The sequence below is a fragment of the Pteropus medius genome, unplaced genomic scaffold (assembly GCF_902729225.1).
Source record: "Pteropus medius unplaced genomic scaffold, Ma_sr-lr_union100, whole genome shotgun sequence".
Classification (NCBI taxonomy): domain Eukaryota; kingdom Metazoa; phylum Chordata; class Mammalia; order Chiroptera; family Pteropodidae; genus Pteropus; species Pteropus medius.
In genome coordinates this window covers 173771-199356 of record NW_024351545.1, presented here as the reverse complement: position 1 = coordinate 199356, position 25586 = coordinate 173771, and the positions used below count along the sequence as shown (strand labels likewise).

The following is a 25586-nucleotide window of genomic DNA, read 5'->3' as shown; positions in this document are numbered from 1 at the left end:
TTATGATCCCTGGTGTAGTTTTATAGACTCAAATTTAGAGTTCCAGTAAGTATCACAGATACTTAATGCTCTTATTCCTTAGAAAAGGATTTATTTTTATTGCTTTGGAGTAGACTCTATTGTCTTTTGAAATATTTTAGTTCTTTGAATTTTAACCAGAATTTGGAATCCTGCCAGTCCTCATTTGTACCAGCAAGCTATCTTATTCTATCAATTTTACTTTAAGCATACTGTAAAAAATAGATTGGAGATCTCCAGACCCTAAAATCTAATTCCTAATACTTAATCCACAAATTTCTGCTCCACCTCCTAACATAATCAGGAAGGAAAATCTGCAATGGTTTATTAAAGAGGTTGAAGGAAAACTCCTTAGAAATTAACAATAAACATCTGATGGGCCTGCTTCCTCACTGAAGCAAGACATCCCATGACATTTAGTAATTAATGGTATGACCTATACATTATTAGGAAAATTAATGGAGTACATATTTCAAGTAAAATCTATTTGGTAAATGAAAAATGTTTTAGTTCTACATCATTAGCCTCAAATAGAAGTAAAACCAAAGAGAGAATGCAGTTAGCATTAATATGATAGCTAAGTGGAGGGCCAAGGGAGGGAGGGAGCAATTGGGGGGATCATTTTATGAACATTATAGATGTCTAACCAATGTACTGTATATTTGAAACTAATTTAAATAAATAAATTTATTAAAAAAAACAAATGGTATAAATTGATAAAGTCAAGAAGAGGAGTAAGAATTCCATAACTAAGTACGGAGGCTGTTAGAGTCATTGCCATAACATTAGGGACCCTCTCACATGTCAGCTGAAGCTCGCAATGCATTTAGGGTTCAGTAAAAGTGAGACAATTGGGCAAAAACAAAATACTTAGTGTAGGTAGAAGCTTTCAGGATTAAAAGCTTTAGACTACCATTTCTTTTCCTAATTCTATTTCAGAAAAAAAAAAAAAATCTTTGCCTAGTAAGTATTCTAGCTTAAAGGTTAAGTTTTTTGTTTTTTGTTTTTTGTTTTTTGTTTTTTGTTTTTAGTTTTTCTCATTTGGAGATGCACCTGCCTCCCTGGGAGGTACTGTAAGACAGCAATATATATATATATATAATCAAGTAATTCCTATGTAGAAATCCTTATGGGAAATCAAGAAAAACATGCCAAAATAGAAGAGGATTTGGAGTCCTTGAATATGTTCATATGAAGGCATTGAAAAATGGAAACGTTTCTTTTTTGAAATAATTTCTGTATACTTTTACTTACATGTAGAATCTAAACATAAAATGAAACAAATGAACAAACAAACCAAAACAAAAACAGATTCATAGAAATAGAGATCAAACTGATGGTTGCCAGAGGGGAGGGAGCGCAAAAGGTGAAGGGGGATATAGTCAATCATATTGCGATAAGTTTACACGTTGACAGATGATTACTAGATTTATTGTGTTGATTACATTGTAAGGTATTATACATGTCAAACCATTATATTGTACACCTGAAACTAACATGATATTGTATACCAACTGTATTTTTTTAAATTTTAAAAAATAAAAATAACTTCTTGAGCTTGTCTTTTAAAGGGAAAAAAAAAGAAAAATGGAAATGTTTCTTTTCTGAGATAATTCCTATGGCATTTAGATGCCTGGCCTAGACACACTTCCTACCTAAGTTTGTCTTAAGCAGAGAGAAACTTGGAATTTCTCTCAAGCATGTTAATGACCTCAAGTTGGATAGCAAGAGTCTGTAGGCCTTCTCTGAGTCATAAGGAAACTGCTGTGGGGTGATAGTCAGAACCCCACAGAATAACCAACTGTGAGATGAAGGCAACACCAAAACAGAGAAAAGGTTTTCAAAGGTAGTGGCCTTTTATCTTCTCTACTTCAGAATTTCATTTTGTGACTACAATGCCTATCAATTACAAGGGTTGTTTAAACCCTGAAGAGAAAAGAAGAATTGCACCTTGCTCAGTAATTCTTGGGCCCAGAGCTTTGATCACACTGAAAAAAAGAACATCTCTCACCAGGAACATCCTAACCTTTACTGGAGGCACAGGAGCCATCTGCCAATAAGGACAACTGAGTATGCTCCAAAACATCCCAGAGGGACTTCCTTGTCAACCAGGTGCCTGGTTTCTCCCTCCTTTCCTTTACCTGGGATATAAAGGAGCAGATTCAAAAGTTATCATTCCCCTCTGAAAGAGTGAATTGAACTACAGATGTTTCCAAAGGTAAAGAAGATGCTAATCGAAATACACACTTCCAGGACCGGTAAGGTGGGATAATCTTATAGCAGGTGTTTCCTGTAGCAGTCAGTCTGGAATAACCACTGGTGTACACATCCCCCAGCAGTCAGAGGCCTGAGACACTCAGTCATTATTGAAGAGTAAGCATGGTACATCGGGAAGACTCCAAGCTTTAGAGTTTCAAAGACCAAAAGTTAAATCTTGGCTCTGCTGCATTATCTCAGGCTTTATGCTTTGAGTTACTTTACTTCTGTACATTTCACACTTCTCATCATTAGATCTCTGTTAATAATATTGATTTTTCAGGATACTTAAGAGAGTGATTGAGATAACATATATAAAAGTTCCAGGCACATATTAGTTGCCTCGTGGATGGTAGCTATTTTCATGATTAGTTTTTACCGTTAATGAATAAATATCTCTTCAGAGTAGCATTGCTCTTTCTTTGTTGCCCCTGTGGCATCATCTTTATAGTTAAAGTACTCCCTTTGGGTTTTTATTTTTCCCCATCAAAGTCAAGCTGCATCATATCCTATAACATAGGCAGAAACAGAAGACCAGGAAGTATCAGGCAATTTAAAAAGTATGCCTATCCAATTGGGTGAGGCAAGTTCCTGTAACATAGGTCTAACTGTGTGTGTAATAAGATGGGAGTTTTCTCTGAAAAAAAAAAGTCATTCTTCCTGAGGTACAAAAAAAGTCACACTTTGAGTCAAAGATAGAAAAGTTTCTTTTACTCTCAAGATCAGAACTTGGAGTTGAGGAGAGCCTGATTCTACACAGTGAAGGAGGCTATTAAAAGCCTCTTAAGAAGTTGCCCCTTTGACATGTCTGGGGAAAACGTTCATGGGTGTGCATATGTGTGTACATGAACTAATGAGTTAGCACCCAAGGAGCAGTAATATTGAGACTCCAGGCCCACATTGGTGTGGAGTGGCAGCCACTCCAGGTAACACTTGGAGATGAGGACTTCCTCTTCCAGCTCTTCCCTCTGAGCTGGCAGCCACGGCCCCTTGTCACTGAAGCATCTTTGTTCAGTGAATGACGGGATCAGCCCGGGCTCCTGAATTCTCAGGTATCAGTGGTAGCATGCCACCAACTCTGCACCACGTAACTGTGTCTCTCCTGCCAGCAGATATGGGCAGCATGAGCATTCAGACTGCCTATGTTTCAACAGTGACACCATGTGGCAGTGACAACAATCCAGGTCTCTTTAACGGACTAAGTAGATTTCTAGCTTTCTTCCTTGATGTGAATCTTTGGATTGAGTAAAACCCTGAGATTCTTGTTATTATGAGACAAAGTAACTCGAGAGGTGAAGGAAATATATTTTCACCATAAACAGAATAAGGATTCAGTCATTTAATTTGAATATAAAAAGAAAATGTGACCATATGTTGTACTCCATGCTGAACATGTTAGACAGTTGATGATGGAATCACAGTGCTGGAGGACAATACCTGGGAAGCATGGTGACAGAAAACAGGTTGTACTTTCTGTAGGCATCAAGGAAGTACTGTGAACAATAAAAGTAAGCAAGGACAAGAGGAGGCCTAAGAACAGATTACACGAAGTGAATTGGCAGGCAGACCAGCAGTCAGCCTTGGAGAGTGCTGGTAGTAAGCCGTAGCCCTCACTTTGCAGAAGATATTGCAGTGCTGAATGGGGTGGAAGGGCCACAATGACAACAGAAAAACTAACTCAAATCATTAAGGGCCAGGGTAAGACACAGAGTCAAAATCAAAAACATACTAGTTAGAACAAGGCCATGTCCTGGTCCCAGGAATAAGAAACAAGAGACATTCGTTCATTTATTCACTCAGCTAATACATATTGAGTCCTACTATATGCCAGGTACTATTCTGAACACTAGGCATATAGCAGCATACAAAAAAATCCCTGCTCCTAGTGAATTTACATTCTGTCAGGAGAGATAGAATATAAATAAGAAAATATATAATGGATGCTGATTAAAGCGATGAAGAATAATAAAGTAGAGAAAATAGACAGGACATGATGAGGGTGGGAAGAGGTTTTAAAAGAGATGGCCAAAGAAAGCCTCTCTAGGAAGGTGGCGTGTGAGCAAAGACATGAAGGACGTAAAGAAGTGAGCAATGTGGATATGTGGGAAAGAGTACTCCAGATAAAGGAAATTGAGGGAGCAAAGGTACAGATACAAGAGCAAAAGGGGTACACCTGAGTAACTGCAAAAAAGGTCACTGTGGCTGGAATAGTATAAATAAGAGCGTGAAGAGCAGCAGATGAGGCCTGAGAGTTGAGGGTCAAATTGTGTGAGACCCTGTGGGCCACATTAAGAACTTGGGTTTTCACTCTGAGTGAGCTGGGGACCATTAGAGGGCTTGGGCAGAGGTGTTGAGATGAGACTATAGGGCACATGGGCAGAGGAGGGACACAGGTTAGAAGAGGCTAGGATCAACATGTTCACCATGAAAATGGTTAGAAGTGGCGGGATTCTGTTCGCTTTTTGACGGTAGAACTGACACAATTTCCTGACAGATTGATTATGGGTTATGAGAGAAAGAAAAAAGACACAAGCATGACCCAAAGAATTTGGCCCTGAGACACTAACCAGATCTTGAGTAGGTCAGACTAGTGATGTTACATGGTGTGGGTCCCTCGGTTCCCTTAAATCTCTCCCAACCCCCCAAGATGACAGGTGTTTGAAAGCAGGTGGTTGAATTTTATCACAAACTTTGAAGGTGAAAGACAAGAAAAAGTCAAATATCACAAAAACCTCTATTTCAGATCTTGTAAGTCCAAATTCTGTCCCTTGGCTCATCCCTGTTACATGCAGTAGCACTGATGTCCTCTGAGCCTAGCCACACATAAGGAGTCAGGTTGTACTGTTCTGCTTCTGTTTTACTTGTTACCAGAGGAGAAAATTAATTCTACACATATAGTGTGAAAACATGTTTTTTGAGGGGGCATGAATATATACTTCTTTATATACCTTCTCTAATTAGCCATCAATCAGCAATCTTAAGCTGTCACCACACTGATCCCTTTCATAGCCCTTCAAATATATAACTGATGAGTTCTATTTAACATTGTCATTCTTATAGATCCCACTCAGAACCCTTGTCCTATATCTCATACATCAATCAAACCACTTTTTACTGTATTAATCTTACAAGACCTCACTGCTAGCCCCCATTCCCCACTCCTTCCTTCTCAACATTCCCTAAAAAGAACAGGCCAGTACAACTCAGGTGTCTGATACCAAGTTAGCCTCTTTTTCAAGTCCCTATTGGTTGTTTCTCCTTTCATGCTTTTTAAGGCCCATGATTATCTTCCCTAGCTTTCAACTGATGTTCCCATTAATGAACATCCTCTTCAAAGTAGCCCAACAGCATAGCTCTTTATATGATGTAATTTTAGGCGACACTCAATGACTTTTCAGAATAAAACATCTCTCTTAAAAACCCTCCTTTCTTTACACACACACACACACACACACACACACACACACACACACACACACACACATCATATATCCTTCATGTCTGTTAGCTTTTAAAATCAGAGCTTCCACCTACCCATTCATCTTGGCAGCTACATTATAGCTACAATTTCCACTTAGGAATGGTCATCCCTGAGAAATTTAAAATTATCCCTGTTGTGGCTTTGCAGATGCCACAACAAAGGTGAATCAATTTACAAAGGTGAATCAATTTACAAAGATGCTTTGCTCTTGAGCATTCTGAGGACATTCTTGCAAATATATTGGTGTTCTTTGTGCTTTGGGGTATGGTAAGTAGTCACCCTGTAATCTTCAGCAGTTTATTTTTAACAAAATGCTGACAGTTTAGCAGCTCCTTGCATAACTGCATTCTAGGGTATCTGTCAAGAGTGACAGCTATTCAAGAAAGCATGGAAAATAATCCACCAGCTATCAGTCCTGTCTTGAATTTTCCTACAAATTGCTATGCCCTTGAAACTAATTTTACTTGGCAATGGAAAATCAATACAAATAGTAAGAGATGATTTAATCTCTTTAGGTATGTTACTGCACACAGATTCATTTCCCTACAAACAAACTCGGAGATGTAAGAAGTTCCAGAAAGGCAGAGCATGAACAAAAGGGTATCAATGTGCAGACAAAGGACAGTGATTCCACTGGCAAAAACAAAATGTCCCCCGGGGCCATGTGTGCAAGTCACATCTTGTGTGGTTAAGTAAGATTTGAGTGATTCATCTTATTAAATCGTTCATGTACCAATCATGTCTTTCTCAGCTGGTGAAAGAATTAACATTGTGAGACTGACTGAGCATTGAAGCTAGGTTCCCAGCACTGTTTCAGTATAGGCAGTCATGTATAGTGATGATGGGAGGCATCAGATTTTTCATGACTTTCTTCTTCACTCTAACAAAATGTGCTTCTTTGCTGTAATAACCCACCAAGAGAAAATTTTGGCACAGACACAAGTCCTGGATTCTGCAGCTATTGTTCCTTATGGATCTACCTTTTTTCCCCCTAGTACTACCAAGATTTTATATGGAATAAAATACTTTAAATTTACATTTTTCATGTCTTTCAGATCCTGCCATCTCCCTAAGATTTCAGAAAATTGCCCAAAGATAGCCCAAAGATGAATGAAATAAGTCAGACACAAAAGAACAAATATCGTATGATTCCATTTATGTGTATCACAAAGAATAGACAAATTCATAGAGACAGAAAACAGAATAGAAGTTACCAGGGCCTGCGGGGAGGTTCTTGCCTAATGAGTATACAGTTTCTGTTTGGAGTGATGTAAAACTTTGAAAATAGGTAGTGGTAATGGTTGCACTGTCATTAATGCTACTGGATTTTACACTTAAAATAGTTAAAATGGAAAATTTTATGTTATATATATTTACTACAATAAAAAAAGTTTTAAAAAAGATATTCTGAGGAAATTAAGGTGGACATTTCCCCTTCACCTCAATGAAAAGAGGCTTTCTCTCCTGTCCCCCAAAACTAAATTAGCGAAGAGTTTGTATCATTGTACAAAAAAGGTTCCTGAACTCATGCCATCAGATGTGAAGGCATCTGTGCCCCTTCTTATGAGCTGGAAGGAAAGATGGTTCAGAAATTTCCTTAGGATACAAATTTTATATGTATAAATTCTTTAACACCACAGGCTTATAATGGAAAACATGTTATCTGGCCCACCCATCCCCATCTACGATCTCTCTCCCTAGAGTGAACCACTTTTAAATGCTTCTTCTCATGGTTACCTATACACCTCTAAATAGTCTGCTTAAATCACTATTGCATGGTGTATCATCATTAATGATTGTCTGTAACTTCCTGTTGTAATAGATTAATGTAGCTCATTTGTACCACCTCCTGCATCTTTTACCCTCTGCCTCACAATATAGTCATACCACTGTTTTCAGTTTGAGTCTACAACTTCGGACTTAAACCTCCACGTCTTTTTCAAGAAATTAGTCTTGCTCTCCATTTTGGAGATGGGAATATTAATGGGATCTCTGTTCCTTCACCTTCCATTCCCCCCTTTACCTCTGAACATCTTTCAGCTCCAGCTTTACTTTCATGTGGTCAAAGCTGATAGCAGTTCTGATGGGAAAGTCTGTCATGATTTCTTTACAGATTGATTGCAAATATTGAACACCGGCAAATGGTTTTTGCTTTGTAGTAAGCAGTAAATATTGTTATCTGCAGACACTGGATGTGCAATGAGTATTCTTCTATCTCCAAGATTCTAATGCCATAACCCCTGTGACAGTTGGAGAATAATCCTAACATTTAGTTCAAATGCATTCTCCTGTTCTATACTGACCAATTGCTAAAGACTTCTCACATTAATTAATTTACTACGGTTTTGGATTACAACTGTCTTATGTGGGCTTGTTGGTTGGTTTTTTACTGGAGTTTCTGACAGCCTTACCTTTTCTTTTTGCATTCTGTGCCTTAATCATTTTTCAGTTTCTTGAGATATCAGTCATGTTATCTATTCTATCAGATACTCTTTATTATAATGACCTACCTTCCGAAGCCTGTCCATATTTCTGCTTTATCTGGACCAGTTGTTTTCAGAGCCTGGTGCAAAAATGCCTCATTCACTAATCTCACATAGATCTACCATGTGTTTGTTTGACGTTTTTCTGTTCTTACATTTAGCTCTAATTTCTCTGGGGTTGTTTCTAGTTTTTTTTTGGTTTTTTTTGTTGTTGTTGTTGTTTTCCTTCTTTGCAGGGTAAGAAGAGGTATTTATCTTATGCTTCTATATTTCCTAAATATCTATGCCCTTGATAGTCTATTCTTATTTTAAAATGAAGCAAGAAGGCCACTGTGTACACAGGTGGGCTTGTAGGTTGTCAAGATTTACTTTAGAGTAAGTGAACAGAAGAATACTTAAAAGCCAAAACGAGAAAGGAATATATATATAAAGGAATATACATATATCCTAAGTAATATTCTGTTTTTCCCTGGAAATTTCATTGACATGTTTAAAGAAAAATTGATCATTTGTTGTCCAGGTCTGTAAGTCCTTCTCTGACCATCCTATATGAGAACTCCCTAGTTCATTAACCTGCTGTATTTCCTTCTTAACTCTCATTACACTCAAAACTATCTAATGTGTCTATTTGCTCATAGTTTATTTTTCTCAGTAGAGGATAAAGTCCAGGAGAGAACGGCTCCTTTTTATCTAGTTCACTGTAGTACCCTTTGTGTCTAGAACACTATCTGACATATAGTAGGTGCTTTAGTAAGTGTTGCTTGAATTAATAAATTAATTATTTAATGTATAAAATGTCGTGTCTGGATCACTATAATCAAAAAAAAAATCATTCATATAAGTTGCAAAGGTGGGGATAAAAAAGTTGCTTGATGTCATAAAAAGTTGAGCCAGCTTACTATCTTGTGTTAATTTTTTTTGAAACCAGAAAAAAACCAATCCTTAGGTGTTAAAGAAAAAAAGTGAAAACTTCTAGTTGGAAGTTATCACTGCCAATCATCTCAAAGGATCAAGCCCTCTCTCTTCTGGGTGACTGAAGTCCATAAGCAGTCCAGCTTATCCTGAAGACTTGACTTTGAAGGAAACTTTTTTTTTTCTCTTCCACTTCAGGCATTATTTGAACTTTTGAAATGTTTAAGAAGAAAAACTTTACCATAAGATACCTGAGAAATAAGTACAGATACATCAGATTATTGTTTAGGATTCTCTGAGTAGAAAACAAATGGAATTTTATGAAAAGACTCTTTTGATTTTCCGTGCTTCTTAGAATCTAAATTCTTCACTCAGTACTTTATAAAAATATTTATTTAATTAAAGACCTGGCATGAAGAAAGAATCTGTCCCTGACCTCTTGCCAACTATCCCCCTAAAACACTGGCTGGCCAATTTAATAATCGAAGATTGCATTTTGAGAACACTGAGTCACCAGAAGGCAATGGTCTTCTGATAGATGACGTGATAATTAATATGGTTAATAATCATGGTCCATACTTCTTTTGATTCCTCCACATTCCTCATTCCAGGGAACAGTCTTCTTTATGTTCAGTTCAACAAACATTCATTACTTGCCTAATTTATATTACAATATAATCATGCAACCATGTTTCCATTCCCACAACTAAGTATCTTAGGTCTTTAATTTCCTGTTTCCACTTTAAATAGTTTATTTCATACTTGATTACCTCCTAAGCACCCCCAAAGAGTAACATTTAGAAAAAAAATTACCAGTTAAGTTTTGGTACATCCAGATAATGGAATATTATTCAGCACTAAAAGAAAATGAGCAATCAATTCATGAAAAGACATGGAGAAACATTAAATACATATAGCTAAATGAGGGAAATAATGTGAAAAAGCTACATATTGTGTAATTCCAATTATATGACTCTCTGGAAAAAGCAAAATTAGGCAAACGGTAAAAGGATCAGTGATTGCCAGGGGTTAGGGAAGAGGAGCTATGAATAGATGGAGCACAGAGAATTTTTAGGGCACTAAAACTAATCCATATGATACCATAATAATAGATATACATCATTATACATTTGTCGAATTCCATAAACTGTGCAACACCAAGATTGAACTCTAATGTAAACTATGAACTTTGGTGGTAATAATGTGTCAATGTAGGTTTATAAATTAACATTAATGTACCACTCTGGTGCAGGATGTTGATAGTAGGGGAGGCTATCCATGTGTGGAGACAGGGTAAGAAATCTCAGTACCTTTTACTCAATTTAGCTGTGAACTTAAAATAAAATTGAGCTAAAAATTAGTCTATGAAAAAAAATCCCCAGTTTTTTCTAAGTAACCCATGGTATGACTGTATGTGAATGTTAAGAACATCAAGGAAAATGTTGCCTATAATTTAATCTTTAAATTCTTCAAATTCATCTTTCTTCTGTACACACAGCACATTGCAATGTGCACCTGTGTATACAGAAGCTTGTACTGTCACAGCAATCCAAGCTGATGTCCAGAACATGAAATGTATGTTTGTGATTAAATTTCTAATTCTGAACTCTGGGCAATGAACCTACAAGTGCCAAATGTACTTGTAAACCACTAACCTCTGATTTGTTACTATGCAGATACATTTCAAATGGCAAGGGCCTTTGAACTATTCTCTCAACTAGAAAAAAATTAGTTGCTTAGGGCAGTGATTAATCAATAAGCCAACTAACCAAAAAGGCACTACATTACTAAGTAAATAAATAAGCACTAGAAGTTGGAAAATGGTGCAGCTATTTTCACCTTGTGAACCTAAAACACAGTCAAGAATCAATAGTTGAAGAGATCACCAAGTGCTCAAACACCATTCTTGGCATGCACTAAAAGTAGGAGCCATTGTTTATATAATACAGTGTTATATTTGATTAACAGAGGAAGGAATTTCTCCAAATTTTTTATAACCTAAAATTGACATTGTGAGTTGGCTATTCCTGCATTTCCATAACTAATTCTGCACGTCAGGTATGATAGGGGACTCCGACATCCATTTCTTCTATTTATCTAACTTACTGTCTAATTGGTTCTTGAACTGGCCATTTGGAGGATCACCCCAAGCTATCAGATGCATGCCAGTGTTTGTTGGGTTTGCAATATCCTTGTCAGGGCACTGGAAGGTGGACTTGTTTCTTCTAAATAAAGGTGGAAGTAGGAATAACATCTAGATTTCTTTTCTGGCTTAATATCCACTGTATCCACAGCTGCTTACAAGTCAGGACATTTTTTAGGTTCTCTTAGTTGTAATAAGTGAAAACATGAACATTGGTATATGGAGAGAGCTCCTGGAAGAGCTCAGAAACTCAGGAAATTATGAATAGATAGACCTCAGAAAGAACAAAAACTGTAGCATCTAGGGTTTTCCGATGTAGGGATATTCGATTTTCATTCTAGTACAACTGGAAGAACACACAAATCTCTCTGGAGAATCCCTTCCTCAAAACAGGTCCTAAAGAATTCCTATGAAAGAATTCCTAGGAGGACAGGCTTAGAGCATAAGAAAGAACATGGTGGTGTTAAACAACAAACCTATGTACTTTATATAAAGAAAAAATAACATTTATGTTTGTTTACATTTTAGCCAAAATACAATTTTTGTGTAATAGGGTAAGGGTTTAGAGTGTGAACTTTGGGGACAGACAGCCTCAGTATAAATCTCAGTTGTTTTGCTTACTAACTTGCTCTATGACTGTGGTTGAGAGGTATGGAAATCATGCCTCTTAATGTTGTTATGAACTTCAAATGAAGCAATGCAGTTAAAGTGTTCACTAGTATCTAACAGAGTACGTGCTCAGTAAATTTTAGCTTATGCAGATTTAAAAAGAAAAAAAATTCCTGCAGACAAGATTCCAAGAAACGAATTTGAAGTAAAAATAAATACATACATACATACATACATACATACATACATACATACATACATACTTACATACATACATACAAAACACGAGAGATAAAGCACCATTGGTGACGTTAGCAAAAATGTTGAGGAACTGGAACTTTTATGTGTTGCTGGTTGGAATCTAACAACGGCACAGTTACTTTGGAGACCTGCTTGGCTTTTTCTTATAAAGTTACACATATACTTACTATACATCCAGGTAATTGCATTCTTAGGAATTTACCCAAGAGAGAAGAAATGTGTTCATCAAAAATCTTGGACTCATATATTCATTGCAACTTTATTTATAATATCCCCAAACTAGAAATAGCTCAAATGTCCACCAAACAGAAGAATGGATAAACAAATTTCTGCCTAAACATGCAATGGAACACTACTTAGCAATAAAAAAAGAACAAATTATTGATAAATGTAATACATTAGGTTTTGTGTGAGAAGTCAGAAAAAAGAGTACATCCTGTATGATTCCCTTTATATGAAATTCTAGAGAGGGTACAACCAACCTAGACTGTTGGAAAGCAGAACACAGGTTGTTTCAGGTGACAGGTGGGTGAGGAATTAGCTGCAAATAGACTAGGGACATTTTAGTTTAATAAGAATATTATTTATTGACATTGTGGTGCTGGTTACCCGGGTACATACATTTGCCACAACCTATATCAAACTATATCCTTAAAATGGCTGCATTTTATTATATGTAAATACACCACAATAACATTGATTTTGAAAAGAAAAAATTAACAATTTTTAAAAATAAAGAACTTCGTAAAAGTAACAAAAATTCATTATTTTGTCCTTTCTGAAAAACAGTATGGATAGGTTCTTTGTTCTCTTCAGATTTATCACAGGTTGCTGTATTTGATTTTTGGAATGAGAAGATTTTGTTTTGTTTTTAATTAACTATTTTACTTCTTTAATATTTACTGTTGAGATTAATGGCTGATGTATATAATTATTCTGGAAAGAATAAGTCGCTCCCTCAATAAACTAGATAGTATCCTCTTTTCCCTCAAATCTTTCCCTATTAATTTTTACCTTTGGAGTAGTAGGACAGCAAAACACAGGTTATGTATACAGTTCCTTGAACAAAGAGAAACTACATATATTTTTAGTAAAAATATGTAATATAGTCATTCAGATTGCAATACGAGTTTGAAAGAGATTGTAACTTTTTCCCCTTAATATGTTAGGTAATCAATATTTAAAAGACACAACAGGTCTGTTAAAACACTGATCAAAACTCATGAAGAGTTTATAAATTTCAAAGAATTGAATTTGAATGTTTTATTATTTATAGACAAATAAATATCTATATTTATTTAGACTTTCAACAGTAAAGATAGTATGTTTTAAACAAAGGAACCAATTGCCATGCTACCTTAAATTTATAACATGCTTCTCAGATGTATTAATAAGAGATCTTATTACCATCGTATTAATTTTATTTTAAATGTTACCAAACTAATTTGTTCATAGAAGTGGACAAGAAGCAAATGTGTTTTTATCATTAGTATACAGAACCATGGGTATCCAAAAATCCCACCTCCTAGCATCAGGGTTGCTGCATTATAAAGACCCACAGTTTACCAGTCTCTCTCAAAACTACAATTCTCAACCAGCTCAGTTCTAACTCCATGGCCTGGGTCTTAACCTCTGTGCTCCACCATCTCCAGAAGTTTACAGGCAAGCTCAGGATGTAAGACCAATTGTTACGAAACAACAAATGCACATTCTGGCTTTATGTTCCTTTCTATCTGGTTGGACTCAATGGACCTTACTCTGCTTGACCTTCTGTCAAGCTTCCCATGTTAATCCCAGCTCAGGGTCACTCCCTCTGCCTGCCTTTGCTCTGACTTTCTGGCTGCTGAGAAATGACAGAGGAAGTCAAGAGACTGGAGTAGTTTGGGACACAGCTACTCTACACTCTTTTTATATTTTTTATTTTTTTGAGTTCCTCACTATTCTCTGTTTTATTCTCTTGTGAAGCCCAGGTTAGTTACCTATGGATGCTACCAACAACTTGCCCCTTTTAGTTTAAGTTAGCCTATTGGAACCCAAGAACCAGCAGACACAACAACTCCCATGAGGAGGGGAGAAGGCAATTGGAAGTGTTTCCATTTTTTTTTCTCTTTTTTCCCTCATCCACCTCTCACCACTCCCCCTGCCCCCCGGCCCCCTACCTTCTGGGATCCACTAGTCCATTGTCCATGTCTATGACTCTCTGTTCGTTTGTTCTGTTCATTTGTTGCTTTTAGGTTTATATCCCACATATAAGTGATATTATGTGATTTTCAACTTTTTTTTTGTCTGGTTTACTTCGCTTAGTATGATTGTTTCAAGGTCCATCCATGTTGTTGCAAATGGCAGTATTTCATCTCTTTTTATGGCTGAGTAACACAACCACTATGGAAAACAGTATAGAAGTTCCTCAAAAAACTAAGAATTGATCTACCATATGATCTAGCAATCCTTCTACTGGGTATTTACCCCAAAGACTTGAAACTTCATATTTGCACACTGATGTTCATAGCAGCATTATTCACAGTGGCCAGGACATGGAAACAACCAAAGTGTCCTATGATAGATGATTGACTAAAGAAGCTATGGTACATATATAGAATGGAATATTACACTCTTTTTAGCTCAGCTGATCCTCACTGCTACTTGGGAATTATTTTATTCTTTGTGTTATGGAATATTTAGTGGTTATTCTTATTCTTTGTTTCTAGTGCTAGACTTACTCTATAAGAGTAAATTCTATATGAAAGATAAATATAATTTATCATGATATTTATATCCATCTTTATAACCAAGAATTTCTCTGCATCTTTATTCTTCGCTGGCTTTCCCACTCCCTCCTCAACTTTATTTCTTCAACTCCTCTCTCTCTCTCCCTCCCCCCACCTTTCCCTCTTTCTCTCACATCTTCAGTATTTCTCTGTCTCCTGCTTTTAACCTGAATACTTACCTTTGACCCTTTCAAATCACTACTATACCTCTCCGGTGTATGGGAAAACTCCCTTCTTCATATTCTCAGCTGGGATGCCTCTTCAGTTCCTTTAAATGTGGCCTCCATCCCATCACTCTATTAAAACTGTTTTCTTTGAGGTTTTGAGCAAAGTACTAATCTCAAATCCAATGGCCTCTTCTTGGACCATGTGTTTCTCAGTCTCTCTCAATACTACATACATTGTCAATCACCATTTCCTTATACTTTTGCTTCTCCTGGTTCTCCTCATACCGTCTCTGATATCTTCTCAGTGCCCTATTATTGCCCCTAATCTTCCTCCCTCTTCTGTAACGTACACACCTCCAAAGTAGTTTCTTCTGCTTCTCTTCTCTCTCTCACACATTTTCCCTCAACAAGTTCATAAGCTCCTTAAACTTTAACTCTCCCTTCTTTGAAATACTAACACATCTGCCTTGGTACTTGGCTGAACTTAGCAATACTTAAAGTCACTGATCACTGACTTTAAGCATTTCTATTACCTGCACCTTCCTCTTCTTCTACCATGCCAATGTTAGTCACCATCACTGATTTGGGTGAAGAATAAAGCTTCACATTGTGTTTGAGTATGTAGCTTCTCAAGTACTGTAAGAGAAAATTAAAACCAGTGTCTTCTTGCTTTCTAAACAGGCAAAGAACTTCCATAAAACCTACAGTGAAAAGGCTAATTAATATCAGTCTATTGAAGTTATTATAGATAGTGATTAATCATCAAAAAACTGTTTTATACCTGTGGGATCAAATTCAATTCCCTTTGTAAAAAACAATACTAACAATGTAATATCCTCTCATGTGTTTTACACATCTTAAGCCATCACATTTTCCTGGGTTCCTTCACTGCCTCACATTTCTCTACTATATATAATGCTGGAATCTCCATATAAAAATGCATCTCGACACAGATGTCCTTTTCCAAGGATAATGTCTGCTTTTGGACATCATTCCTTTTTGATCTGAACTATTGCTACAGATTTTTTATTTACTTTTCTCCCTTGCAACATGAAATTTTGAGATACTATGATACAAATTTAGTAATTAGCTGTGCTATTTCCTTCTGCTCCCCAAATCTATGTTCTAAATATGCCTCATGCTTTCTGTCCTCCACATTTTCTTATGATATTCTTCCTGTTCAGAGTGCTCTTCCCCAAACTACACCTTCCATTTATTTTTCAAAGCCTAGTTCAAATACTGCTTCCTCCATGGAGTCTTAATGCTTTCAATAATTTCCTTAAAAATTCCTTAATACCTGCTCTGACATCTTTTTCACAGTCTGCCTTGTTGATGGTTGCTCGTACAAATTTCTTAACTGTTGCATGACCCTGAGAGTGTAGTGGTCACATGCTTTATTTATATTTATATGAGTTACATGGCATTAAGCATAGTGCCTTACACATAATAAGAGTATGTTATGGTGTTTTTTTAAAGTATTACTACTAACAGTATAGAATATTAAAGAAAGTTCTATGAGGAAGAAAGCACATATGAAGTAATTTAACTAGCATTTTTTTTTGTGACTAAATCTTTTTAGGTTACAAACCTTTTAAGAGTTCATTGAAAATTATTGACTTACATAGAGTTTACAGATCCCATTAAGCCATTCCTGAAATCTAGCTTAAGAATTACTGTTTTAGATGGTTTATTATTATTACTATTATTATTAATATGGTTAATTTTCTCTATAGAATGAGAGATCAAAATGCGCCATGCCTGTGGATAAATTATTCCGTTGGGTTCAAGCAGAGGGAGAGACACTTCCTTTGAGAATAATGTCTCTCCCCTATTACTTTACTGAGTAACACAGAAATAGGAAGTGAAATCTGAGTATAGCTCTTCAAAAATAATACGTATCCTGTGTGATCACCAATGATAGTTGTGGACGTTGTGGTGAAACAGCTCTAAAAATAGCTGAAATCCCAAAGAAGCAAAGCTAGAAAGTCTAATGACCATCTTCCAAATCTCTTTTCTTATACTTAAATTGTTAGATCTTCTGATTAAATTGTAAGTCTTCACGCTGGTATAATATTTTTCTCTTATTTTACATAGCACTGGTTATATTGCCAATACCGAAAAATAATAAATGATAGTTACAGAGATTCAAATGATCAAGCTTTTAATTTTTTGATATTATTTACATAACTCAGAGACTTAATGCAAGTACAGGTCTGCTGTGGAAAGTTTTCAGATGTGTTGACTAGGATATTAGTAATATTTAAATGTTATTTGGATAGTAATTTGATGTTTGCAGGTGGAATGCAATTTAGAAGGGGTGCAGAATGTAATTATTAGGTTTCCTGAAGCTAATCGTTTAGACAAGAACAAATATTTCATTCATTATCTGTTAAGATGATTACACATTTATTCATGTAGTCTATTTTAGGACATTGCTGTCCCAATTTGCCTAGACCGAGGTAGATAAGGGATTTTTCAAATGTCTGTATAAACTTATAAGCCAGAAATATATTGGCTTTTCTGTATATGGTATTTTTCTTCAATATATTTGTTTTTATTACTTAACATCTTCCATTCCCATAGGATTTTACAATTTGAAAAATACTTCCACATGCATTAGTTATCTCATTTGATCTTTACCCTTTGAGCTAGAAAATTGATATTATTAATATTACCTGAGATGAAGAAACCAAGATACGAGGTGCTATGGACTGAATTATGTACGTCCCCGCACCCCATTCATATGTTGACATTTTAATCCCCAATGTGACTATATTTGAAGATAGGACCTTTAGGAAGTAATTATGGTTCCATGATGTCATAGGTTGGAGTCTTAATCTGATAGGATTGGTGACCTTATAAGAAGAGGAAGAGAGAGAGACATTTCTCTCTCCGCCATGTAAGCACAATAAAGCCAAGAAAGGGGTTTCACCAGAACTCATCTATGCTGGCACCCTGATCTCACACTTCCTACCCAGCCTTCAGAACAATGAGAAAATTAATTTTGTTATCTAAGCCACCCAGTCTATGGTATGTTATTATGGCCATCTGAAAAGGCTAATACACAGGGGAATTTGCCCCCAAATCTCATAAGTAGTGACACTGAATGTAGAACTTTGATCCCTCTCTTATTCCAGTGCTGTTCCCACCAAAACATATCACTTCTGAAGAAATCATCTGACAAATTGAGAGTGATTTATTTTTGCTCAAATTGTTCCATGAAGGGCAAAAATGAAATTTTACTTGCATGAAAAATGAAGAAATCAATTCACAGGAAAGAAAATAATAAATATTTAACTCAGTGAAGTCCCATGGTCTTTGAAAGATGTTAATCTTCCATTGTGGTTTGCCTTCCTCTTCATTTGTGGTCCCAGGAGGGAGGTAATCAAGTGAAACATTCTTGTATGCTCTGTACTGAGACCTCACCCAAGCTGAGCTTCTTGCTTGGAACAGCACCAATTTCAACCTAATAATTTAAATGAGCTGGGTAAATATAGATGAACCTCTGCTTCTAATACAAAGGATAAGAAACACATTTTCAGGTCAAATATGAGAAGACATATTGAATTTAGTAGAAGAATTTTACAGCACTCAGGCCTATTTTATCTTTACGAGAAATAACGAAGAAAGCTATCTGAACTATGGTAGCTGGAACATAGCCTCTGAGACTGTAAAACCTATTTTCTTATTTTTAAAATGGTCAAATTTTGTTTGTGGAGAAGCAAAAACCATAAATAGAGCATACAGAGTAAGAAGGAAAAAGAGGGATAAAGAGAGAAAAAGGAGAAGGGGATAAAAACTCTAGATATTTCAGAGACAAAGAACGCAACTCAGCAGAAATAAAATGGTTTTATTTAGGCTTTGTTGCACTATTCTAGCCATGTTCATTTAGTGTGCTTTGTCTTTTAATTGATAACTTTATTTTAATACGTATTTTGATAGATTAGTAATTACAGTTGAATAAATTCTATTATAATGGCTGCAGCATATTAAAAAAAATCAGTGTCTAGTAAGATGTTCATTAAGTTATAAGAAAACCAAGGAGCATTATGGTAAAATCTGTATGTAGGGGCTGGTAACCAGTGAAACATTTTTTGGTTTGCAGACATGAATTATTTAACCTATCCAGTATTTTGAAATTTTTGTGTCTGTAGATGTCTTTGTCTTTTAGCCCTTCATATAGCCTAGTGCCCACCTTCCTGATTTACCTTTGTCCCTCTTGACGCATCTTCAGGTACTGAAGAAGAAAAAATTTTCTAATTTTTTCCTCCATTCTCAAATGTATCCCCCAGGCCATCTAGCTGAGTCATTTCTGCTTTCTAGACTATATTTGGTTGTATATTTATCCCTTATGCTTATGCACATATTTGTATTTATTTTTTTACATTATGTATACTCGGATGTGTAAGAAACACACTCTTCTTTGTCTTTTCATAATTAAATGAAGTTTTTATTTCAGGGTCTCATTTCACCTGGTGGTTAAACCTTGTCAGGTAAGGATTTTCTCCCTTACTCCTCCTTTCCTTGAAATTAATTTGAAATGCTGCAAGATGGGACAGTCTCATGGACAGTTTATAGTGGTGTTGACAGAGGGTTGGGTTTGTGCCTCAGTTGTGGTCATCATCCTTGGGAAGCATGTGCTGAGGAAGAGATCCCACGTGGCCCACTGGGTATCAGTTCACACCACATCCTCCTCCTGGCTATGGGACCCTTCAGGTCAACCAGCTCTCCATGCTTGCTAGTATTTGTACCTTGCTCATGGCACAGGGACCTAAGAGAATTAGGTCTATTGCTTCTATACCTTGGTGACACAGGACTCAGGTCACATGCTACCACAGAGTTCCAGGTCTGTTTTCAGATCTCTACACTTACAAGAAGCTCTCATCATCCATCACCTGTCTGTCCTGAGCTCTTGGAAGTGTCTTTTGGTGAGGGACACCCACCAGCCTCCCTTCCTCTTGATTTTTGTCTAATCTACTCCTTAGTCCCCCAGATTAGGGAATCTTTATTTACTCATCCTAAATTATCATCAGTTCTGCATTGCTGCCAGATATTTAGGCTATTTAAGTCAATATCCTACTCAACATTTAGGAGATGTAGGCTCTTGCAATTCAACACTATCCTGCTTTTATCTTCAAAAGTCTCACATTTGAAGCTCTCTGCCAAGAGCTTCAAATGTGAGACTCATAGGCTAACCATAGAACTATACCCTCTCTTCTGAATTTTTGTAGTACGGGGTGTATGCAGTTCACATAGCTAATCACCAAAGTGAGATTAGAAGGGATTGTGAGGATGGCACTGGAAGACACAACAATTAATACTTAGTAAATTATTTTTATAATTTATATATTCTCAAATATGCATATTTAGAGAATAAAATTATGTTATTCTTTCTTTACCTAACATCCTCCTCCAAAAACACACACATACATGCAATACCCAAGATACTATAAAAAAAAAATATTCTAAACATACTTTATCTTTGTCAAGAATGGAAAAGAAAGAAACTAATATTGATTAATTGCCTGCTTTATGTCCCAGGCTCTTTGTTAGTTGCTTTTATATAAATTACCTTATTTTATTTTTGCCAAGGAAGAAAAATAACTTGTTTGTTCATTGTCTGTAAATGCACTATTGTTAGTTTTCCCTACTCTACATCCTCCTTATAAAGAAATTCTAACATTTACCAGAGTGTCCCATAAAAAGATCTTCATAACTCATCCTCTGTGCTTTCATGACCACTGTCCTTATTCAAGTTTATCATCAGAATTGAGAGCAGACAGAAGCTATTGCAAGAGGGCCCTATCTAACCCCTTGAGTAAATTATCTAGAAGATGCCAGGACACACCAAACATCAGGACAGAGCTGACCCTGAGGTCGGTTTGAATTGAGTTTTAATTCTGAAGATACTGCTGAGCCAAACTACCATGAATATAAACCTTAACTACAAATCTAATGTAATCATTAAAAATGTCTTCTGGTTTTCGTTCATTCAAAAAATATTTAGGTGCCTACTCTACTAAGTGCTACAATGCAAAAGTCATCACATACGCAATATCTACCTTTTGATATTTTTAGTTTTTCACTTTGTCTCAGGCATTTCATTTTCAGATAAAGCCTTAACCAACCAAATAATTATTTTTATTATTTTTATCTAAATACTGTCTCCACAAACAGGTACACCAAATTTTTTTTCTATTTTCCTCTCACTGAATTAACTAGTTTTCTGATTAAAAGTTGGGCGAATTGCCAGTGATTTTGATATGTTGTGAAAAAATTTCCTAACTCTATCTTACTTTTCATCCCCACTAGAAAGACCCACAGAAGGCACCAAGGATAAGATAACAAGAGTATCTGTTCCACTATGTTTTAATCAGCACAGGTTGAAAGGACATTGTCGTTGCCAGAGATTTCATGAAACTTTCCAGAGTTCCGCATTTAGATACCCCCTAATTAAGTTCTCTAAAATCTTCATAAATTAATGAATATGTAAGCACTAACTTTAGTGAAAACGAGGGACAGGACTGATGTTTATAAATGCCACTGACGGCATTTTAATTTGGTGTTTGCAATTACAGATACCTCCTTTTATTTAAAACAAATGTCAGTTAACAAAGTTGTTGCTCTTCTTTGAGCATCTTACGGATTCCATTACTCATGTTTAATAATTTATATCTTTTTTAATGATGCAAGAGAAATAATTTAGAAACTTGGATCATAATTAAAATACTCTCTTAAATATTCATGCTGAGCACTTCTAAAAAAAGGTCTTTTTAATTTCTAACCATATTAGTTAACTGATGTTATGTTGTTCACGCCAAGCAGATCGAGAAAGGAAGGTTCGATGGTGAGATGCCCAATTGGAAGAATGCACAAGAGGCCGACATGAGAATGAAACGGCAGGCACCAACTTTATTGTGCAGAGCGCAGTTTTATTGGGAGCAGTGCAGTCTATTGCAGGGGGTGCACGGTATTGCACTCACTTCTTCTGTTCCCCTTTCTGTACTCCCCTTCTGCTCCCCAGGGTACCGCATGGCTCCACACATAGCAGAGTATAATAGTGGCATTCAGCCACACATACGTGTTACAATAAGCTGAAGCATGTTTACATATTTTAGGTGCAGGCGCCCTACTACACTAATGTAACATTCTAAATCTGGGTTCTGTTCCTAGCTGGGAGACTGGATCACAGCCAGACCTTGGACCAGCTGGGCCTGGTGCCCACATATGTTTTCCCTATTGTTGTACTATGGAAAGCCTAATGTATAAGAGTTTGTTTCATCAAAACTTTTCATATACATTATGACTATGATATAAAACTGGCTTTCCATTTTGTCACTTATAATCACACTTTCTAAATTATTTTCGTTCTCTTTGATTTAATAGTGAACATCAAATAACTTAGAACAGAGAAGGTGAGAAATGTAGAATATAAAACCTAAATTGGTCGAACTAACAGGTTGCAGCCTGATACGCTGAGATTTAGAAACAAAGACCCATGTTTGATTCTTGGTTCAGTCTCTTACAGTTGGATGAAGTTGCTCGTTTGGGAGTAATACAAAACAGAAAGGATCCCCAAATACTAGAAATTGGGACTGGAAGTAGGAAGAATGATTCCAAGTCTGGAGAAGAAGAAGTTAAATCCCTAATCCTCAGTTCCAGTTCATATAGTCAAAGACTTCCTCTCCTCAAATCCAGGAGAAGGCAGGGTATTGACATTCGGGAAACGTGAAAGAGAGAGGCTCTGTGCTAGAGAGCCAGACATGGCTGAAGATGAGGTTGAAAACAGAGATTTAGAAAGAAGTTTTATCCACCGCTTTGCTCTCAGAATACTGGTGGACAGGTGTGTGCCTTCCAGGGGAGAGATGGGAGGATTCCTCCCAGCCTGCCAAGAGAAGTGATTTATGGATACAAGTATAGTCAAAGATCATCAGGCACTTGAGGAAAGGCTCTTAAAACAATATTTATTTTCTGAAAGAAAAAAAAAAAGGAACTTAGAAAGATATAAGGCAAACAGCAGAAAAGATTTTATTTATTTATTTATTTATCTTTCATTTTAGATTTGTTTTCATATTAAGATATAAAAAAATAAATTTTTTATGTTGATCATGTATCCTACAACCTTGCTAGGTCTATTTAATTTTTTTCTAGTAATTACTGTGAATTCCTGGGGAGTTTCACTAATAGAATCATGTCATCAACAAATAAAGTTTTTCTTCTCTCTTTCTAACCTGCATGTCTTTAGTTTCATTTTCTCCCTTTTTCTTTTTTCTGTTCCAATTTTTTCTTTCTATTTTTTAACGTGTTTCAGTGGCACTTTATTTTTTTATTTTTTAAATTAAGTTTATTGGGATAACATTGGTTAATACAATTATATAATTTTCAGGTGTACATTATAATTTTACATCTATATATTCTATTGTGTGATTACCACCCAAAGTCCAGTTTCCTTCAGCTACCATATATCTGATCACCTTTACCCACTTCACTCTCCCCCTAACTCCCTATATTTGGTTCCCTTTACCCTGTCTACCTCTTCCCTCCTCCCCCACCCCCTACTGTCTGGTAACCCTGGTTCACTGTTCATGTCCCTGAGTATCATAAATCTAAATGTAGGCACTAACACTATAAAACTCATAGAAGAAAAAAAAAAATAAAAACAGTGAACCATGACTTTGGATTAGGCAAAACCTTATACCAAAAACACAAGCAACAGAAAAAATAAACTAGACTTCATCAAAATTATAAACTTTCGTGCTTCAAGGAGCACTATCAAAAAAATTAAAAGACAACTACAGAATGAGAGAAAATATTTGCAAATAGGACTCGTATCCAAAATGTATAAAGAACTCTTACAATTCAATTATAAAAAGACAAATAATTAAAAATTTGACAAAAGATAAAAGACGTTTTGTGAGGTGATAGATGTGTTGATTAACTAGATGGAAGAAATTTTTTTCACAATATATACATATATCAAATCACCATGATATATACACTTTAAGTATTTTAAATATCTTAAATTTTTATTTGTTAAACTTCAATAAAGGTGAAATCTATAAAATGGGCAAAATATCTAAATAAAAATTTCTTTAAAGAAGATATACAAATGGCTAATAATCACAGAAATAGATGCTCAGCATCATTTGCCATTTGGAAAGTTAAAACTGTAGTAAGAAAGCATTCCACATGCAGTTGAGAGATTATTTAAAAAAGATGGAGGATAACAAGTGTGGTAAGGATACAAAAAATTGGAACTCTGCTGTTAGGAGTGTAAAATGGTGTAGCTACTTTGAATATAGCCTAGTCGTTCCTCAAAATGCTTATAAATGTAGAGTTACATTATACCCAGTAATTTCACTATTAGGTATGTATGTATGTGTGTATGTGTGTATGTGTGTGTGTGTGTGTGTGTGTGCTTATATTTGCATATAAAAAAAACAGTGAACCATGACTTTGAAAGAGCAAAACCGTATATATATGTGTGTGTGTGTGTGTGTGTGTGATATATATATATATATATATATATATATATATGAAAAATGAAAATGTGTCCACATAGGTGTTTAGAGCAACATTATTCATAATAGTCAAAAAGTGTAAACAATCCAATTATCCATCAACTGATGAATAGATAAATAAAATGTGGCATAGCCATACGATGAAATATCATTCAGTAATAAATAGAATGAAATACTGACAAATGCTACACATGAAATAAACAAAAACAACTAGAAAACTCCATGGTAAGTGAAAGAAGCCAGTCACAGACCACCACATATTGTATGATTCTATTCATATAAAATGTCTAGAATAGGCAAATCTACAAAGACAGAACATAGATTCGTGGTTGCCTAGAGCTCGGGAGTTTAGTGAGAAGTGAAAAGTGTTTGCTAATGGGTGTGGGTTTTTTAAGGGTGATGAAAACGTTCTAAAATTGATTGTGATGGTTGCACAACCCTCTCAATATACTAAAAGCCACTGAATCATACATTTAAAATGAATGAATTATATGATGTATGAATCTGATCTCAAAAAAGGCTGTTAAATAATTTAAGAGGAACTCAATATCAGAGAAATGCAAGTGCATGGGCAGCAGATGGCACTGTAAACCTTGAGATGAAGCATTTTCTTAAATTTCGTGCCCTAGATGCCTTACTAGTCTAACCGTAGTCTTGGCCTTGGTTACGTGATTTAACGAAACATTGTATGACAAGTACTTAACACTAGTATATACCGATGCTTAGTAAGTATTTGCTGCTATAAGGGAGGAAAAAATAATTTTACTTCTACCTTTCTGAAATTCTGGCTGAAAAATATGAATTGCCTGCCTTTCACTGTGTTCAGTCACTTATGTACTTATCCTGTCAGGAAACTTGAGAAAAATTACTGTCAGTTTCACTGCACATAGAAGCGATTCTGAGGCAACAATAAGTAGTAATGATAACAGCCATTGCAATTGAAAATTTATGTAATTATAATATAATC

At 35.8% G+C, this 25586-nt stretch overlaps 1 protein-coding gene across 1 annotated transcript in view; it reads left to right on the top strand.

Moving 5' to 3' along the window:
* Positions 1–3292: 3292 nt before the first annotated feature.
* LOC120586952 (rho GTPase-activating protein 20-like) overlaps positions 3293–25586 on the top strand; it is a 107435-nt gene continuing 85141 nt past the window's right edge. The window contains 1 exon segment of the mRNA XM_039843508.1: positions 3293–3519. Coding sequence (XP_039699442.1) covers positions 3293–3519 — 227 coding nt within the window.